Below are 19,116 nucleotides of genomic sequence, written 5' to 3'. Positions count from 1 at the left end.
GCTGTGAAAACTGGTCCAGGCAGTCTGGGAGCTGAACTGGTGGTTGAATGAACAGCTGTAGCATTTTCGTCAACCAAAATTGCATTGGCCAGTGCAGAGCTATGAGAACAATAATGGCTGTCCCTTTTGAATTTTGAAAATCAGCATGAAGACCAAGAGAATGGGTGCAATAGCACAGAAGAGACATAGATTCCACTGCAGAGGGAAGGCCCCAGGCTCATATCCTCTCTGCAACAAAATTTCTGGCACCTGGTGTTGTCTTTGGGGGCAAACAGGTCTATCACAGGAAACCCCCCCCCCCCCCCGCCCGATTAGTTCTATGATAGAACTCTGCAGGGATCACTTGTGAGTGGTAACATATCTGCTCTGGGGGGTTATCAGGTTGTTGCTGACTCTTGGGAGGTGATGAGCCATCAGGGTTAATTTGTACCTGTGGCACCATGTCCAGAGCTTGTGCCTCCTTGCTTTTTTTTGTGGTGCTTTGCTGACATGATGTTCATCAAGACCTGCATTGTGGAACTGTGAAGAACAGGAAGGAAGGACATGCAGGCTAGCCTTGTGGCTCTGACCTCCATGACATGGATGTGGAGCACCATGTCTTCCAGGGACCCTATTCCTTGCATTTGTAGATGGTCCAAGTGGATTCCCCAACCTATCTCTGAGGTGTCTGTGACTAAAGTCATTGTTGGGGAGGGGGCAGAGAACAGTACCTAGCCACGCATATTCTCAGTTTCCTTCCACCATTTCAGATCTGTGAGGTATGAGTAGAACCATGATCTTTTTGCTCATTTGGTGTTTCACTGGGGAACAGAGCAACCTGAACCAGTGCTTGAGTGGTCACAGGTGAAGTGTGGCAAGCAGCATCATGTACATCTTTCTGTGATGGTACTCTGGCTGACAGTCCCAGAAGTTGGATAATGTCCTCTGTGCCTCTGCTGGGGCTGGTTTCCTATAAGGGGCCAGTGTGTAAATTGCCAAGGACCATACGGTGGCGCAAGTCCTTGAGGGAATGGAGCGCTCCGTCTGTACTCTGGCTGAAGAGCTCCATTTCCTCAAAGGGCAGGTTCCCTATAACATCCTCTGTCTTGCATGGTATGCCAGACATCTAGAACCATAAAGTCTGCCTCATTGTGATAACTATGGTCATCGACCTTGTGGCTGTATCAGATGTATCTGTGGCCAACCTGACCTTTCCCTTAACATTCTGACCCTCTGATTGTTTATTTCAACTCATCCCTGTACTCCTGCAGGATTTTAGCTAGGAAAGGAGTGACCACCTCCCACGTGAGAAAATTGTACTTGACAAAGAGAACACAGTAATTTGAAGGTCCTCTGGGTAGCCAGGACTGTGAATCACTTTGTAACCCCCCTGCCTCCACTGAGAGGAAGACTGACTTTAGCTTAACTGGGTGCCAGCTTCCTGACACCACCAGCCTATTAGCCACCCAAACAATGTCCTCTGGGCTATGCAAGCCCTTACTTTGCCTTGCAGGTTAAGAATAGGTGCACCACAATCACCAAGCCCCTGTGAAGTGTTCCCCTGAAGTGTCCAGCTCCTTATCCACTGAATGCTCACAGGTTTCACAGTGCAGCTGTGTTAGTCTGTATCAGCAAAAAGAACGGGGAGTAGCTGTGGCACCTTGGAGACTAACAAATTTATTTGAGCATAAGCTTTCATGGGCTAAATGCTCACAGTAATACCAGGTGTGCAGTCCCCAAGGGAACAATGTACACACCAGCTTCAATGATTCAACTCAGAATCAACTGCTTGTATAATACATCAGCACTGAGATAGATTTATAGTGAAACCAAGAAGTTTAGTATCAAAGGTTCAAGATTCAAGAGATAGTGAGAAAGTATAATAGAAACCAAAAGGGTTACATATTTTTTAAAAAATCAATTTCTAGATACTTAACAGGCTAACTTCCATCCTAAAGTGTATCTCACCCCAAATATCCTTGGCAGCATTTCAACGAAGCCTGCTTGAGATCCTGTCTTCATGAATGTAATCACACTACCCAATTACTTCCTAGGTAAGGGATTAATGGGTGTTTTCCTTTCCTTGCCTTCTCATTACCTTCCCCAAAGTTCACTGTCTGTACTGTATCAGAGGGGTAGCCATGTTAGTCTGGATCTGTAAAAGCGGCAAAAAGTCCTGTGGCACCTTATAGACTAACAGACGTATTGGAGCATAAGCTTTCGTGGGTGAATACCCACTTCTTCAGATGCATGTAGGGGAAATTTCCAGAAGCAGGTATAAATATGCAAGCAAGAATCAGGCTAGGGATAACGAGGTTAGTTCAATCAGGGAGGATTGCCGCCGTCTGTACTGCAGAGTTAGGATAACACTCCTTCCCCTTATAACTTATTCTCTGGTGAGCTACTTCCCTTTTGATTTCACATCCCACCATTGACTTCAAATAGGGCTTCCACCGGGTTGGCTTACATGCTTAATTTACACATGGACCAAGGGACAGGTGAATAAACACCTTTTGTTGGGCAGAAACCTGTTTGTCAACTCTGCCTTGACACAGACTTTAGGAACATATTTTTAGTGTACATACATAATACTGTGTACAGTACCTATACATACATTTTACAACAATATTAATGACCAGTGATACCTTGGCTTTCATATAAGACCTCACTCAATATTCTTTGCTGAAGCAGAATGTATATATTAGGATCAGGACATTCGTGTAACTCCCCTAGCAGTTGGCATTGAGAGGTTCTTAGGTCACAGGTAGTTGGCCACCCAAAGTTGCACTGAGGTTGATGAATATGACTTGCATCCAGAGAGGTCCAACTTTTTTTAATCTTTGTTCTTAAGTGCACCTTTTGTGGACTTTGCTTTTTCCTGAGCTGCTCAACAACTCAGGGACCCTGGGTTTGGATGGGTGTAGAAGCATTCAAAGCCCTTTGGGGGCGCACCTGATATCTCTTCTCCACTCATTTATAAATGGGAGGAAGAGTGATTGGGGCTTCTCACTATCCTTTGGTGGGTTCCAGGATCTTCTCAATGGGGAGGGAAATTCTGACAGGTGGGGCACTCAAAATATCAAAAAGAGTTTATGAGCCTTCTCTGGTATAAATGTAGTATCAGCATCCGTGGATTCCACAATATGAGACCAGAGGTCCTGAAAAGTTTTGAAGTTATCAATTGCCAGCATGGCAGCTGGTGTCACTACTTTGTCTGTTGATGAGGATGACTCTTTTGGGGGAGATGAAGGTTGCTGTAGTCCCTTTGCCTTTTCTTGCTCCTGGTGGATCACGTTCAGTTCAAGTGTAAACAGCCTGGCTAATGATGCCACCAGGGCATGGGATCTCCTTTTTTCTGGAAGCATGAGAGGGGATCTGCTTCTGGACAGGTGAGATGACAGTCCCCCTGTAAGGCCAATTTGACTAAGGTAGTGTGTCATATGGGTATTGGCTTGGTTGGGGCTGGCCTAGTGCCACTCATATTCCCCATCTGGGATGGAGGGCTGAATAAGAGCTCCCTAATAACTTTCTTGGGGTCAATTTTTAAAGGTAGAGGAGAGGGATCTCTGCTTGATGCTGGAGAGAAAAGTACACAGGTGACAGTGAGGAGTATTTCTCCCTCTTCAAATGGTGGTGCTGTAGGGTGATATGGTTCCAGGGCCAGTTCCAGGAGACACAGGAAAAATGTCTCCAGAAATGATCCAGATTCCTCCCAGATGTAGCTTGGGCTCTTGCTAGACTCCATTGTGGATACCTCCAGGAAGACAGCACCAAGATTAGCACTGGGTCTCTCATTCTCTGTGCCATTCTTGATCTGATTGAGGACTTGGAGGATCTGTTCTTTGAGAAGTGTTGTTTCGTTACATCCTTCTAGGACTTCCCTTCATATTTGGAGCTATATGTGGGCTCTGTTCAGCTCAATGACTGAGCATCACACTGAACATCACTGTGTGGACACAGATCCTGATCTGCAGGTATGATGTGTGGTCAAGGGAGTGCTGGCTGATGCTGGCTTTCCAGCCTTGCTCTGCTAGTGACTGTCACCTTTGGGTATGAACAGACTTGCATGGACTTCTCTAGCAGATATGCCTCAAGCCACGAGATCTGGGATTATTTGCAGGTCCTGAAGGAGAAGAACTTGAACACAGAGGACCTATCCAGGGCACAGCTCTCCCCTGGGCAAAAGAATCATCATCTGTGTCCATCCTAGATGGGAATCAGTGTGTCACAGGACAGCCAGGGTCCGAACCCTGAAAGTTTAGTTTGCCAAAAGTACAGCACTTCACCCCACTGTACAGGGGAAACACAGGTAGTTTTTCTTTTTCTTTTTTTTTTTCTTCTTTTCTCTTTTGAATGTCCAATTCAATGGGAATGTGAAGATGAAACTTTCTTTTTAACATTTTAAAGTCTCTAAGAAAAATAGTGGTTGGATGCTCGCTAGGTTTTGTCCTCTTGTCAAAAGCATAAGAGGGAACTAAGGAAGGGTCATGACCGCTCTGGATGCATGCATGGCCCCAACAGACAATGCTATTTAAAAGAATCTAATCTTGCATGCATGAGGTGCATGCATATTTACAGTGGGATCCACTTTGACACATACTTGAGGAACAGTAAATTAGATTCTGTCTCCGGGAGACCTAAAAGCTGGAAGGAAAATGATAGTGGTGAAGGCAGCATATCACTAAATCACACTAAAATAACTGTCCTAATAGTAAGGCTGATATAAGCAGGAAAAATCATGTCCCTAAGTGAAGCCTGAGGACTTGGGTTTGATGGAACTCTGTATCTTAACTGTAGGTGGGGTGGAGGTAGCTCCATCATTTCCGCTGCTACAACAGTCCACTAGCTATAAGTGGCAGATCCAGCCTTCTGAGCACCCTGTACTAACCCAGTGAATACACGTTTTACTGTTCTACTAGCCATTTTCCTACCACTCCACGAACCACATGCAAATACTCTCTTCTCTTCTATGGCAGGCAGGGCAGTGCGGTTCTACATGGTCTGTGTCCCAGCCCACGTTTGCAGTGGGAACCTACCATTTCTATGGTATTTGGGAACTTGTGCACCTGTGGTGGGGTATGCTGAATTTCCCCCTTGCTTCCAAGAGTCTCAGTTGTTTTCGCAACTGATGCAGCGAATGTGGGTAGGTTACTTTTTAGTTAAAAAAAAAAAAATGAAAATAAGGTATGGCTATGAGCAAAGCACTCCTGAAATTTTACAGTTAAAATACTGTTTTTTCTTCATTGCTTTCAACTTCTAATTCACATTCCATCAACAAAATAATAATTGCACATTAAATATCCCTTGGTTTACCATTCATAATGAGATATGTAGGTTAAAAGTGGTATAGCCACAGATGAAATCAAATTGAAACCTACAAACATTAAAACGCTGCTCTATCATTTGTACACAGTACCAAGAAGCATCTGTTTTTGGTAGATGATCAATTTGCATTTAGGATCTGGGAGATAAATGACAAAGTAGATGAACATTACGATTTGCAAGGATAGGCAGGGTACAGAGAAGTCACAAAATAGCCAGGATTGGTGTTTGCAGGGAGGATGAGGAAAGGGGGTTCTTGTTGACGGAGGATGGGAGATTGTGGCTTAAAGTATACAGTGCGTAGGCAGGGACTTCAGACAAAAATTAAAGAGTCTAATAAAATAATGCATAAACTTTAAACCAATAGGCAAATTAGTAAGGATTGAAGAGGCCATAGGTTCAGTATTCAAACAGAAAATTATCCCACAGACAGGTTCAGTAATGCTGGTGAACAGAAAAACACTCTTTAATACACGTAGGAACCAAAGATATTATTCCCCCCCCCCAAAAAAATAAAAGTATGCAGTACCCCTAAAATAGCTTAGGATTTTGAATTTGTGACTCTTGTTCACATCGTACCCATCTCCTGCCTGTTTGGTCTTCCCTAATGTTGTCATAATTATTTAAATTAGTAAGCACTTCAGGGCAGAAAACATTACTTTTGGGGAAGTATAAAACCAGTCACAGTTGGTGTGCCCATACTCCAGAGCAAGCACCCAAACCAGGCTGGGGTTGGAGAAGGGATTTTCACCCCTTTCCTGCTTTTTAAACAGGAAAGAGCCAAACTATCATAAATCTAAATTAATGATTAAAACAGCCTGTCATAAATATAAAGGGAAGGTAAACCCCTTTAAAATCCCTCCTGGCCAGAGGAAAACTCCTCTCACCTGTAAAGGGTTAAGAAGCTAAAGGTAACCTTGCTGGCACCTGACCAAAATGACCAATTAGGAGACAAGATACTTTCAAAAGCTGGGAGGAGGGAGAGAAACAAAGGGTCTCTGTCTGTCTATATGCTGCTTTTGCCGGGGATAGACCAGGAATGGAGTCTTAGAACTTTTAGTAAGTAATCTAGCTAGGTATGTGTTAGATTATGATTTCTTTAAATGGCTGAGAAAAGAATTGTGCTGAATAGAATAACTATTTCTGTCTGTGTATCTTTTTTGTAACTTAAGGTTTTGCCTAGAGAGATTCTCTATGTTTTGAATCTAATTACCCTGTAAGGTATCTACCATCCTGATTTTACAGAGGGGATTTCTTTACTTCTATTTACTCCTATTTCTATTAAAAAAGTCTTCTTGTAAGAAAACTGAATGCTTTTTCATTGTTCTCAGGTCCAAAGGTTTGGGTCTGTGGTCACCTATGCAAATTGGTGAGGCTTTTTATCCAACATTTCCCAGGAAAGGGGGGGGGTTGCAAGTGTTGGGAGGATTGTTCATTGTTCTTAAGATCCAAGGGTCTGGGTCTCTAGTCACCTAGGCAAATTGGTGAGGCTTTTTACCAAACCTTGTCCAGGAAGTGGGGTGCAAGGTTTTGGGAAGTATTTTGGGGGGAAAGAAGTTTCCAAACAGCTCTTCCCCAATAACCAGTATTTGTTTGGTGGTGGTAGCGGCCAATCCAAGGATAAAGGGTGGAATATTTTGTACCGTGGGGAAGTTTTTGACCTAAGCTGGTAAAGATAAGCTTAGGAGGTTTTCATGCAGGTCCCCACATCTGTACCCTAGCGTTCAGAGTGGGGGAGGAACCTTGACACAGCCTTTTAAAATAAATAAATAAATACATATATACATAAATGAACAATGCTAGGTCCCTAATGTTTTTTTTTCTTCTATCATTCCTTAACTTTTATGTTCACATTTTTTCATGCCTTTGTTTTTCCTCAGTCTAAATTTTCTACAATTTTCAATTAATGTTTCCATCTACTTTTCTTTGAAACCTGCTCTCTCTGTATTCAATACACCTTTTCCCCTTTCCTTTTTATTTTCACTTTTTTTTTTTTTTTACTTCTATTCATCCTCTTCCCCCCCCCAACTCATCCCATGTTCCCTCTTTTTTCTCTCCAATAGCAATCTGCCCCAGATTTTTACACTGCTCCCCAGTTTGGCTTCTTGTCTCTATTAAGTCCCTTCTGTAGTATTTGAGAATGGCTGTTTATGAGGTGTGGCTCCTTTAAGAAACCAGGAAGTGGAGCCAAGAATAGGAACATGGGTTTATGGAGCGGATTTCATACCTACACTTGCGGGAGCACCTCCTTATGGAAACAGATTCCCTGACACTTCACAAGGCGGTAGAGACTGGCTATCAATTTGAACTTGCAATTCAAGAGGCTTATTCTGTTTCCCAGACCCACATCCCTCCAGGTTCTTCTTCTTTGGGGGCATCTACCACTGTAGCCATCCTAGTACAGCATATTGACAGGGGTTCAAGTAACTGGGTAACTGGGAGTGTCCAGTTCAGGGACAAAGGGGTCGACAATGTGGAAAACTTAACCATTTTGGTTGTTGTTCTGCCCCAGCCATCACATATATGGATGACCAGGGAGGGAGGAAGATTCCATCCCTTAGGGGATCATGGAACCGGGACAGTTTTAAAAGCTACCTCTGCCATTTAGTGGATGTGAATATACTGCTGAGCATGAGCACTGGAGCATGAGTCTCACTCATAAACTATACCATATATCATAGATATTTTGCATATTTCACCTTGCAGCCAGTACAGTCCTCACTATATGGATATGGCAATGTGAAAATCACTTTGCAGAGGATGGTGGATCTCCCCATGACGTATTGTCAGCAAGAAGTGGGAGCGTTCCCATTTTACGGCCAACTTTCTCGGGCTGGATCTGTTCTGGACACTGGGCTTTAAAGTATTAGATTAAAAAAACACAGAAATCTGCCTTGTGGAGAATGACTGAAGAGATGTACTCCCCAAGGTCTCTTCTGGACTTGGATGTTGTCATAGGTATGAGCATCGTCCATGAGTGGATCTACTGGCCACCCCAATTATACAGCCATTCTGCCACACCTCCCTGGGTGTTAAAGCCTGTCTTAGCCAGAGATTTCTCGCTTGCTCAAGGAGGACATTATAGAAGTGACTGACTTTTCGCTGTGGTTGTTAAACCTTTTTGTAGCAAAAAAGAAGGAAGGGAGACTACTTACATGTGGACCACTGCCAAGTGAACAAGGTAGTCATACCTGACTGCTATCCTTTACTGATCATGGTTCAACTGTGCTCACTAAATTGGATCTACACTAGGGATATCTCCAAATAATGTTTGCCTCTTACTCATGGAACCTCAAAGCTTTTCTCACCCATATGGACTTTTTTCAATTTAAAAGGATGCCTTTTGGTTATCTTCGACCCCTAGAACATCAGGCTTCAGTGTTAGCAGACATTCCTGAGGTGGTCATCTATGAAGATGACATCCTGGATCGTCTCATTCTGACCATGATGCTTCCCTACATGTAGTACTTCCCTGATTTAAGGACCATCATCTGATCCTGAACATGGAGAAGTGTGTTATTCATTGGGATCAACTGGATTTTGTGGGTCATCATCTGTCGGCACGTGGAAACTCTCCATTGCAGTCCAAAATATGGATGTACAAGTCGGAATTTCTATCATTTCTTGGGATAACTATTATCTTTATTTTGTGCAAGATTATGGACCCTGTTACGCAGCAATGTGGTCTGACACTGGACTCCAGTGTGTTCACAGCCAGTATGCCAGCTCAAACGACATATTATATCAGCTTCTGCACTGGCACACTGTGCCTTACGAGCCCCTGCTGTTGTCACATATGATGCCTCAGCTGTAGCTCTTGGTGCTGTTCTCTCCCAGATCCATTGCGGGGGGAACAACCAGTGGCATTCACCTCCTGAGCGCTCTCCTCAGCTGAACATAAATACTTGGCAGGAGTGCAGGAGGAGGCCCTAGCATGCATATGGGTATGAGAAAGGTGGCATTATTATTTGTATGGCTGCACTTTCACATCACGCACCAACCACCAGGTGTTAACTACACTGTTAATGCCATCCAGCCCAAGGCACTAACACCTTCATATTCACAGACGGCCTGATCGTCTGCATCAGTGCAATTCCTCAGTACTGAACCACCCAGGTAAACGCAATCAAGGGGCTGATCACCTGTCCTGGGCTTCACCTGACAAATCCACAGAAAGGGGGATTATGAGCCAGGAAGAGGATAATAATGCCTTGACTGATCTCTATTGCCACTCCCAAATCATTGTTAGAGACACTGCCCCAGGATGTACTGTTACAAGCAGGGCCATCCCTAGGGTGGTGCGTGGCCCAGGACAAAGGCGCTGAGTTTCTAATCTGCTGAGGGGTGCTCCCCCTGGTTCCGCCCAGCCCGTGCCCCCACTCCGCCCCTTCCCACAAACTCCACCCTGCTTCTTCCCACCCCCATTCTGCCCCTGCCCCGCCTCTTCCTGCCCAGTTCTGCCCCCTCCCCTAAGCACGCTGCGCCCTCGCTCCTCTCCTCTCCCCCCCAGCGCCTCCTGACACAGCAAAACATCTGATCTGCCACAGGCGGTAGGGGCTGAGAGGGACGGGGAGGTGCTGATTGGTGCGGGCTGCCAGCAGGCAAGAGGCAGTGGGGAGAGGGGGAGGTTCTAGCAGAGGGGCTCCTCCTCGCCCATCCCCGCCCGCCACTCACCTCCCTGTTCACCTCCTCACCCTGCTCACCTGCCCACCTCCTGCCTCACCTCCCCGCCTGCCTTTTGGGGATTTTATCTTAGAGCGGGACCCCCCAAAGCGTGGCGTCTGGGGAGGTCTCCCCGATTCGCCATACCCAAGGGATGGCTCTGGTTACCAGAAAGTTCTCAAATATGTTTGTCAGGATTGGCCAGAAACTATTATCTGGGGGCTTATTTTCATGTGAGACATGAATTGTCAGCATGGGGTGATCAAGGTCTACTTTGGGACTCATAGGTGGAATTTCCAGAGGCCATGCAGACAGAGGTGCTGGCCATTGCCCACAAAAGGCACCTTGGGATGGTACATATTAGGTAGAGGTGTCACATGGCGGTATAGTGGTCAGGAATTGATAGTCACATTGAAGAGATGTTCAGAAATAGTGAACCACATTTACTTAGTTGTAAATCCTATAAGCAAGCCAGTGTACCCCTGATTCCTACCCTGCTGCCACCTTGGCTGTGACAGTCCACACAGCTAGCCTTATGTGGAGAAATGATTCCCACCCCGCAGCATCAGTGATTTCTATAAGTAGCTTAGAATCTTTTTACAAATGGTCAGAGGTAACAGCTAGCAGCCTAGTACCATTACAAATTGTCTGTGATCAGCTGGAGGAGTGGTTCTTTAGGTGGGATTATCCCTTAATGATAATTACTGATAACAGACTGCAGTTTGTTTCTGCTTGTTTCACTCAATTCCTAGCAGATAAAGAGATCTGGCGTGTCTGTAGTCCCAGCTACCATCCTCAGGCGAATGGGGGTGAAGAGAGATTTAATCTCAGATTGAAGAACAAACTTTGGGCTCATCTAACCCAGGGTTTGGCCTTTCTGCAAGCTCTCCACCCATTATTACAGCATTACTGGGCTGTTCCCCAGAGATCAATAGGTCAGTCCCCAGCTTTCCTGATGATGGGGCAAGAGTTGTGCTTATCGTTACTTATTAAACCCCATTTTAAAGATCCACAGCATATAGGTGTTATACATCAGGTTCACAACCACATACGGAAGCAGCAGGCATGATACAAAGGTTACACAGATGACACAGAGGGCTAGGGTGAAGACCCTGGTGGTGGGGCAATGGGTACTTGTACACAGACTATGCAAGGGGGTCCAAGTTTGGATCACAGCTTTCATTTCCAATGCAGATGTCTAGGAGTGGTAACATACGAATTGCAAGACGGGTCCCATTGACATACCAGTAATTTAGTGCATATACTGGAAACCATCATAGGGGAAAGGGGGAGTGGAAATGCCCACTGCACCATCTGCTGCTGAAGGGGTACTGCCTGCTCCAACACAGGCCAGGTCTACATTAGACTTATATCATTATAACTGTGTCACACAAAGATGTGAAAAATCCACACCCCTGAGAAATGTAGTTATACTGAACTAACCCCCAGAGTAGACAGACCTATGTCAACAGGAGAGCTTCTCCCTTCAACATAGCTATCTCCTCTCAGGGAGGTGAATTAACTATGCCAACAGGAGAAGCTCTCCCATTAGCATAGTAGCATCTTCACTAAAGCACTACAGTGAAGCAGTTACACCAGTGCAGCTGTGCTGCTGCAATGCTGTATGTGAAGACAAACCCAGAGTCTCCACTGTTACTTCCAACCCCGCATCTGCCAGCTGTTGGTGTCCCAAGGGTGATGCATAGACCTTTACGCTCCTGTGGGCCCCCATGTTGGCTGAAGGACTTTGTGGTGTAACAACCAAATGAATTACTGGCATTTTGAAGGTTTAAATTGTATAATTTGTTACTGTATGGTTGTACAAAAAAAACCTGTTTGGAGGTGGAAAATGTACTATTTGGAAACGGCTGTTTATGGAGCATGGCTCCTTTAAGACACCAGGAAGAGGAGCCAGGAAAAGGAACGGGCAAGGCTCCAGTGAGCACCATGAGGAAGAGAAACCTTGAGGGGGTGCAGCCCTGGAATAAAGTTTGTTCTTGTTTGCATTTAAACCTGAGTGGCCTTCAAGTTATTGGGATATCACACTTTCCTTTGCTGATTGGTGGCTATTTGAGAAGGAGGTGGAGAGGAATTGGGAAGATGAGAAACCAAAAACTGCTGCTCACACCCCACTTTGGAGAGTAAGAGGAGGAGAAAGCACTACAACATATGGTTCCCCATCCTGTCCTGCATCCTGCTGTGGAAACTGAGTATCTGTTTTATTAGTTGCAATTTCAGCAGCAAAATTAGGACTGGGAGATTAGGGCTAAAGGATGGGGGAAAGCTCTTTTGGGCTGGATGCATGAGAAAGCAGCCTGCCTCATCTCTTGTTCCCTGCAGTCCGTGGTCATGCTCTTTGAATGCATGTGAATTTGTCCTATAATCTTTACCCAACAGTTTTTAATATTTGTGAAAATTTTAGGCTATATTCACTCAAATATTTTTAAAAATATATTACTTTTTTCCTCTTCGTATGATCCTCCAGAGCTGCTGCTGTAGCGAGATTCTAGCCTGTGGTGCTGGCGGTTCAAATTACTATTCAACCCACTGTAGATGTCTAGATGAACATAGCTGAACAAATGAATACATGAATGTTAATATCAGGCGTGTTTCGTGGTAAAATGATATAGCAATTCAGTGCTTTACACAAGGGTTTCTTTTAAATGTAACTATCTGAGACAATCTGTTGCAGTAGTATATTTCTTTAAAACACCTGCATTAATATCTAGCTGAATACAATGTTTATGTACATATTAAATAACACATTCATAATACATAAAACATGATAGAGAAGTAAATATTGAAACTGATAATAGTTATCTCAAAGGGGAACAGAATAATTATTAAGAGCTTGAGTGTTAGGCACCTATATAAGAAAAAGTCCGAATAAACAGGACTGTCCCTATAAAAACGGACATCTGATCACCCTAGTTATGTTTGTAAAATGCCTATTACCCCCCACCCCCATCTTGGTTTTTCACAATTGCTATCTGGTCACCCTAAACATAACAAGAGTGGTTCTCACCCCAAAGGAGCTTACACTCAAGTTGATCTTATCATTCACCAAAACTTAAAGTCAATATATGAATTGACACAGATATTCACAGGATGAGATCCTCACGCCCCACTCTGGCCCCTTTTTGCCATAGAAAATGGTCAGAGCAGAGTAAATGAGCCTTAAAAGCAGAGTAAATGAGCCTTAAAAGCCTCTTTTCCAGCCAGTACAGGATTTCCCTAGCACAAGAACTGTGGAAGACAGCCAGATGGCTGCTTCCTAAAGACCCCCCAGCCCACTTGCAAGCCTGGGTGTAAGGTACATATTTTGAATGTGGTGGCAGCGTGCACACCTGCAGAGGTTCTGGATAGGGCTGAAGCTCAGAAGTCAGCCCAGGGGGACTGCTGTAACCCAGATAGGCCTCTAGCACTGTCTATTTTAGCTGGAGTCTTCTCCAGCCCCAAGAATAGCTGAAGACTGGGAAGGTGCAAAGGTGGCTAAAAGCTACCTGAGCTGCCCAACCTCCTGGGCTCCAAGTTCTGTGTTATATCTCTTAGAAAAGACAGTTACCTTTTCCTGGTGTTCTTCGAGATGTGTTGCTCATGTCTATTCCACAATCAGTGTATGTGCTCGCCACATGCACTAGTGCCGGAAGTTCTTCCCCTAGCTGTACCCGTAGGGGGGAGTGCCCCAGCGACCCCTGGAGTGGTACCTCTATGGTACGGTATAAGGGGAGCTGAGCGCTCCCCCCACCCTCAGTTCCTTCTTGCCAGACAACTCCGACAGAGGGGAAAGAGGGTGGGATGTGGAATACACTTGAGCAACACATCTTGAAGAACACCAGTTACGGAAAAGGTAACTGTCTTTTCCTCTTCAAGTGATTGCTCATGTGTATTCCACAATAGTTGATTCCAAGCTATATCTGTTGGAGGTGGGTAGGAGTTCACAAATTATTGGGACGGAGTACAGCCCTGCCGAACCCGGTGTCATCCCTGGTTTGGGAGACAATCGCATAGTGTGAGGTGAACATATGAACCAAAGACCAGGTGGTAGCTCTACAAATGTCCTGGATGGGGACATGGGACAAGAAAGAAGCAGACGAGGCTTGCGCTCGACTTGAGTGCGCCTTCACAATCGGTGGCGGGGGGATACCCGCCAGATCATAACAGGTACGGATGCACGAAGTGATCCGGTTGGAGAGCTGCTCAGTGGAGATTGACCGACCCCTCATGCACTCAGCTGAGGCGATGAACAGTTGAAAGGACTTTCTGAACGGCTTGGTCTGCTTGAGGTAGAAAGCCAGAGCCCGTCACACATTGAGCGTGTGGATACGGCGCACCTCACTGGATGCTTGGGGCAGAGGACCAGTAGAAAAATGTCCTGACCCATGTGATAGGCAGGAACCACCTTCGGGAAGAACTCAGGGTGTGGACGGAGCCGGACCTTGTCGTTATGGAAAGCCATGTATGGAAGCTTGGATGTCAGGGCCCTGAGCTCCGAGACCCACCTGGCCAACATGATTGCGACCAAGAAGGCCACTTTCCATGAGAACTTGGACCAGGAGCGCGTGGCTAGTGGCTCAAACGGGAGTCCCGTGAAACAGGCCCACACCAGGTTTAGGTCCCACTGTGGGACCGGGAGCCTAGCATACAGGAAGAGTCGGTCCAACCCCTGGAGGAACCGGCCAGTCATAGCATGGGAGAATTCTGTGTGACTCTGCACTGGTGGATGGAAGGCTGATATGGCCACCAAGTGGACCTTGACTGACGAGGATGCCAGGCCCTGGGCTCTAAGGTGGAGAAGGTAGTCCAGGATAAGCTGGAACGGGGCAGACACCGGGGAAATGCCCCGCTCATTCGCCCATCTGGACAACCGGGACCACTTTGCTGAGTAGGTGCGGCACGGCGCGTGGAGGGCTGCCTGCTTTCTAGGAGGACGCGTTGAACCCCTTCTGAGCATGTCCTTTCCTCCCTACCTAACCACTGAGGTGGAGAAAGCAGCCCGGTCCTGGGAGAGCAGGTCCAGGCGGAGTGGCAATGGCCCCGGCAGAGCAACCGCCAGGTCCATGAGGGTCCCATACCAATGTTGCCTGGGCCATGCTGGAACAATCAGAAGGACCTGGGCCCTTTCCCTCTTTAATTTTTCCAGGACCTTGCTGATCAGTGGAAACGGAGGAAAGGCATAGAGAAACTGGTCTGAGCAGGACAGGAGGAAGGCATCAGAGATAGCGCCCCATCCCAGCCCTGCCCTGGAGCAGAACCAGGAACAGTGCCAGTTCTGTCGACTTGCAAACAGGTCCACCTGGGGGGTCCCCCACAGTCAGAAAAGCCTGTGGGCCAACTCCAGGTGGAGAGACCACTCGTGCTGAGAGGAGAAGTCCCTGCTCAAGCAATCTGCCCACACATTCCAGGTGCCCAGTAGATGGAAGGCCTTCAGGTAGATGTCATGGGCTATACAGAAATCCCACAAGGGTTTCATGGCAGAGGGGAGAGGATCAGGACCAGCCTTGCCTGTTGATATAGGACATCGAGGCCATGTTGTCCAGGAGGACCCTGACCACCCTGCCCTCCAGGTGCGAGTGGAAGGCCACGCACGCCAGCCATACTGCCCTGAGCTCCTTGACATTTATGTGAAGGGTCAGATCCTGAGCCGACCATAGACCTTGGGTCTGAATGTTCCCCATGTGGGCCCCCAACCCAGGTCTGACGCATGGGACACCAGTTCCAGCGGTGGGGCCCTATCCCTGAATGGGACCCCTTGGAGCATGTTGCTCGGGGCGGACCACCACCACAGGGAAGTAATCACCGAGTAGGGTATGGTGAAGACTTTGTCTATCCTGTCCCTGGCCTGGGAGAACTCTGAGGCCAACCAGAGCTGCAGGAGCCTCACCCTGAGTCCAACATGACAGACCACGTACATGCACGCCGACATGTGACCCAAGAGCTGGAGGCACCCTCTGTCTGTTGTCACCAGGAACCTTGTGACCGCATTGATGAGCCTCTTCAGAGTCTTGAACCTGTCCGGTGGGAGGGAGGCTCTGGCCAACGAGGCATCCAGGAGCACCCCGATAAACTCTCTGCGTTGAACCAGGACTAACGTGGACTTGGTGTTGTTTACCAACTGGCCCAAAGCGGTGCACGTGGACAGGAGGAGCATCACATGATCCCTCACCTGTTACCGGGAGCTGCCCTTGACCAGCCAATCGTCCAGATAGGGAAAGATCTGGAGTCCCCCGTCACCTGAGGTCGGCCGCTACCACCGACATACATTTTGTAAATACCCTGGGGGCAGTGGACAGGCCAAATGGGAGGACCGTAAATTGGTAGCGATTCTGCCCCACCGCAAAACAGAGGAAGTATCTGTGCCACTCGAATATACGAATGTGGAAGTACACGTCCTGCAGATCGAGGGCAGCGTACCAGTCCCCGGGATCCAGGGAGGGGATGATGGAGGCCAGGGAGACCATGCGGAATTTGAACTTCACCATGTACCAGTTCAGACCTCGCAGGTCCAGGATGGGCCTGAGTCCGCCTTTGGGATAAGGAAATAGCGGGAGTAGTACCCCTTGCCTTTGAACTCCCCGGGCACTACTTCCACTGCTCCTAGGCCCAGGAGCCGCCCCACCTCCTTCTTGAGCAAAGCTTCGTGCGAAGGGTCCCCCAGGAGGGATGGGGGATGGTTGGGCGGGGAGGAAGTAAATTGGAGGGTGTAGCCCCGGGAGATGGTGTGGAGGACCCAGCAGTCTGAGGTCAGCCGCGCCCACTCCAGGGGGAAAGCACACAACTGATTGGAGAAGGAAGCTTTATTGAGGGTGGATCCCTGATGAGAACTGGTAGGGCACCCCCGAGCATCCCATCAAAACCTCCTTTTCCCTGCCTGCTTGCCCTGGAGGGCACAGAGTGGGGGGCAGGCCGAGATTGTCTCTGAGGGCACCTCTTGTAGTCCCGCGACTTCTTATAGGCGGCCTCATATTTTGGGTCAGTGGCCTGAGCGGGAGTCTGCTGAGGCTTGAATTTAGATTTAGCCGGAGCCGGAACTTAGAGACCCAGAGTCTGGAGGGTCGTTTGGGAGTCTTTCATGCCATGCAGCCTTGTATCCATTTCAAATGGGAGATCCTGCATGGAGGTCTGCACCTCGCTGGACAGCCCAGAAAGCAGGAGCCACGACGTCCTTCTCAAGGACACCACGACGGACCACCATGTCCGTCGCATCCAAAGTTGCCTGCAGGGTTGTTCTGGCAGCCACTGTACCCTCCTCCACCAGCGCTTTGAACTCCTTCCTATCATGCTCCTGGAGGGAGTCCTTGAACTTGGGCAGGGAGCCCCACAGATTGAACTCATACCAGCCCAGGAGAGCCTCGTGGTTAACTGAAAGCTCGAGGACAAATAAATTTTTCTCTCAAAAGAGTCCAGCCTCCACGAATCTTTATTTTTGGGGTAGGAGCTGGCTGGCCCTGCCGTTCCCTGTGGTTGTCTAACTCGACCACCAGGGAGTTGGGCGCCAGGTGGGTGTATAAGTACTTGTGTCCCTTGGCAGGTACAAAGTACTTGCGTTCCACCTTCTTGGAGACGGGGGCCAACGAGGCCAGTGTTTGCCACAGGGCATTTGAAATTTTTGCCACTCCTTCATGGAGAGGCAAGGCTACCCTGCCCGGTTCCGAAGAGGACAGCACATTAAACAGGGAGTCCACCTCTTTCTGGAGGTGGAAGTTTGATGCCACCCTTTTTAAGAGTTCTTGGTGGGCCCTAAAGTCCTCCTGTGGAACGGAGGGGGGCGGAGCCATAACTGCCTCATCTGGGGAGGACGAGGAGGCCAGTGTGGTACTCTGGGTGTCCGCGAGCACGGAAGCGTCCACCACCTGGTCGGTCTCCAGGCATGGTGCCGAGGATGTATGTCCCATCGACTCCTTCCTCAGAGGTCTGGAGAGGGAGGCCAACGGTGCTTCAGAGGCCAGGGTGCCCACTGGTACCATTGGGCCAGCCACAGGGCCCAGTGCCACTGCATCTGCTGCAGCACCGGCGGAGCCGGTTGTTCGGCCTGGCTGGTCTGGCTTATCGATGGACGACTACGAATGGAGGCTGGGCTGACATACGACCTGCCGCTGTCCCTGGACCGGGAGTGATGCCCACATTGGGATCGCGGTCCCATGGTTGAGGACCGGTACTGTCGGTAACGGCTGCTCTGCGATCGGCTCCAATGGTCGGACGTGCAACGGCGAGACACTGGTGATCAACGCCTGGGGCTGTGGAGGCAATGCCTTGGCAGGGTCTTGGAGCGGGATTCTGAGCAGGAACGGCGTCAACACCCACGCTGTGACCGGCTGCGATAACCCCTCCGAGACACGGACCTTGGGCGATGTCTGCCTCGGTCCTGTCAGTATTCACTCCTCGAGGTGGAGCGGTGCTGAGAGTCTCGGTCAGATGGAACCCAACCAGCCTGGTGGGAGTCGAGGGCGATCCACATGGACTTTGCCCTGAATGGTTGCTGGGCAGCGAACGGCATCGGGAACGTTCCCTCGACCGAGACTGGTACCGAGCCAGGGGCGACTGCGGAGATCCCCGCGGTGGCTTGCCTCTGGAGCGTGGAGCCAACGTTGGTGGTGCTCCTGGTACCAGCATGGACATAACGTCCCGGGCATCTGGCACGGAGGGCATCTGGACATCCGGGGAGGCCTGCTCCAAATGGGCCGGGCTACTCCGCTCGACCTGAGTCAGAGGCCTAGAAGCCGGTGGGGATCGAGGACTGCCCGACATGGGTCTAGCCTCTGTCCCGGGTTTACTTCAGTGCTGCTGCAAAGAAGAAAAGGAGTACTTGTGGCACCTTAGAGACTAACCAATTTATTAGAGCATAAGCTTTCGTGAGCTACAGCTCACTTCCTCAGATGCATATCGTGGAACTGCAAAGAAGGTGTCTTTGTAGCCCTCTTGGCGTGCCCCGTGGATGGGGAGCAGCTCACTGGTTGATGGCACCGGGGGTTGCCGCACCGCTGACCCCGACTCCATCAGAATAGCCTGGAGCCTAATATCCCTTTCTCTCTTGGTCTGAGGCTTAAACGACTTGCAAATTTTGCAACGATCGCTGATATGGGTTTCTCCCAAACAGCGCAGACAGTCCGCGTGTGGGTCACTCCTTGGCACAGACTGCCAACAAGTGTCGCA

General features: G+C 48.3%; 1 protein-coding gene across 8 annotated transcripts in view; it reads right to left on the bottom strand.

Moving 5' to 3' along the window:
• Positions 1–19,116, bottom strand: part of LOC144930508 (protein furry homolog-like) — a 224,732-nt gene that overhangs the window by 101,260 nt on the left and 104,356 nt on the right. For all 8 annotated transcript variants that reach the window (XM_078852557.1, XM_078852551.1, XM_078852555.1 and 5 more), the window contains one exon: positions 12,422–12,534. In XM_078852557.1, the coding sequence (XP_078708683.1) occupies positions 12,422–12,534 (113 nt within the window). The remainder of the gene's footprint in view (positions 1–12,421; positions 12,535–19,116) is intronic.

The sequence above is a fragment of the Lepidochelys kempii genome, chromosome 4 (assembly GCF_965140285.1).
Source record: "Lepidochelys kempii isolate rLepKem1 chromosome 4, rLepKem1.hap1, whole genome shotgun sequence".
NCBI lineage: Eukaryota > Metazoa > Chordata > Testudines > Cheloniidae > Lepidochelys > Lepidochelys kempii.
Note: the sequence above shows the minus strand (reverse complement) of the source record. Positions and strands in the feature narration are given on the sequence as shown.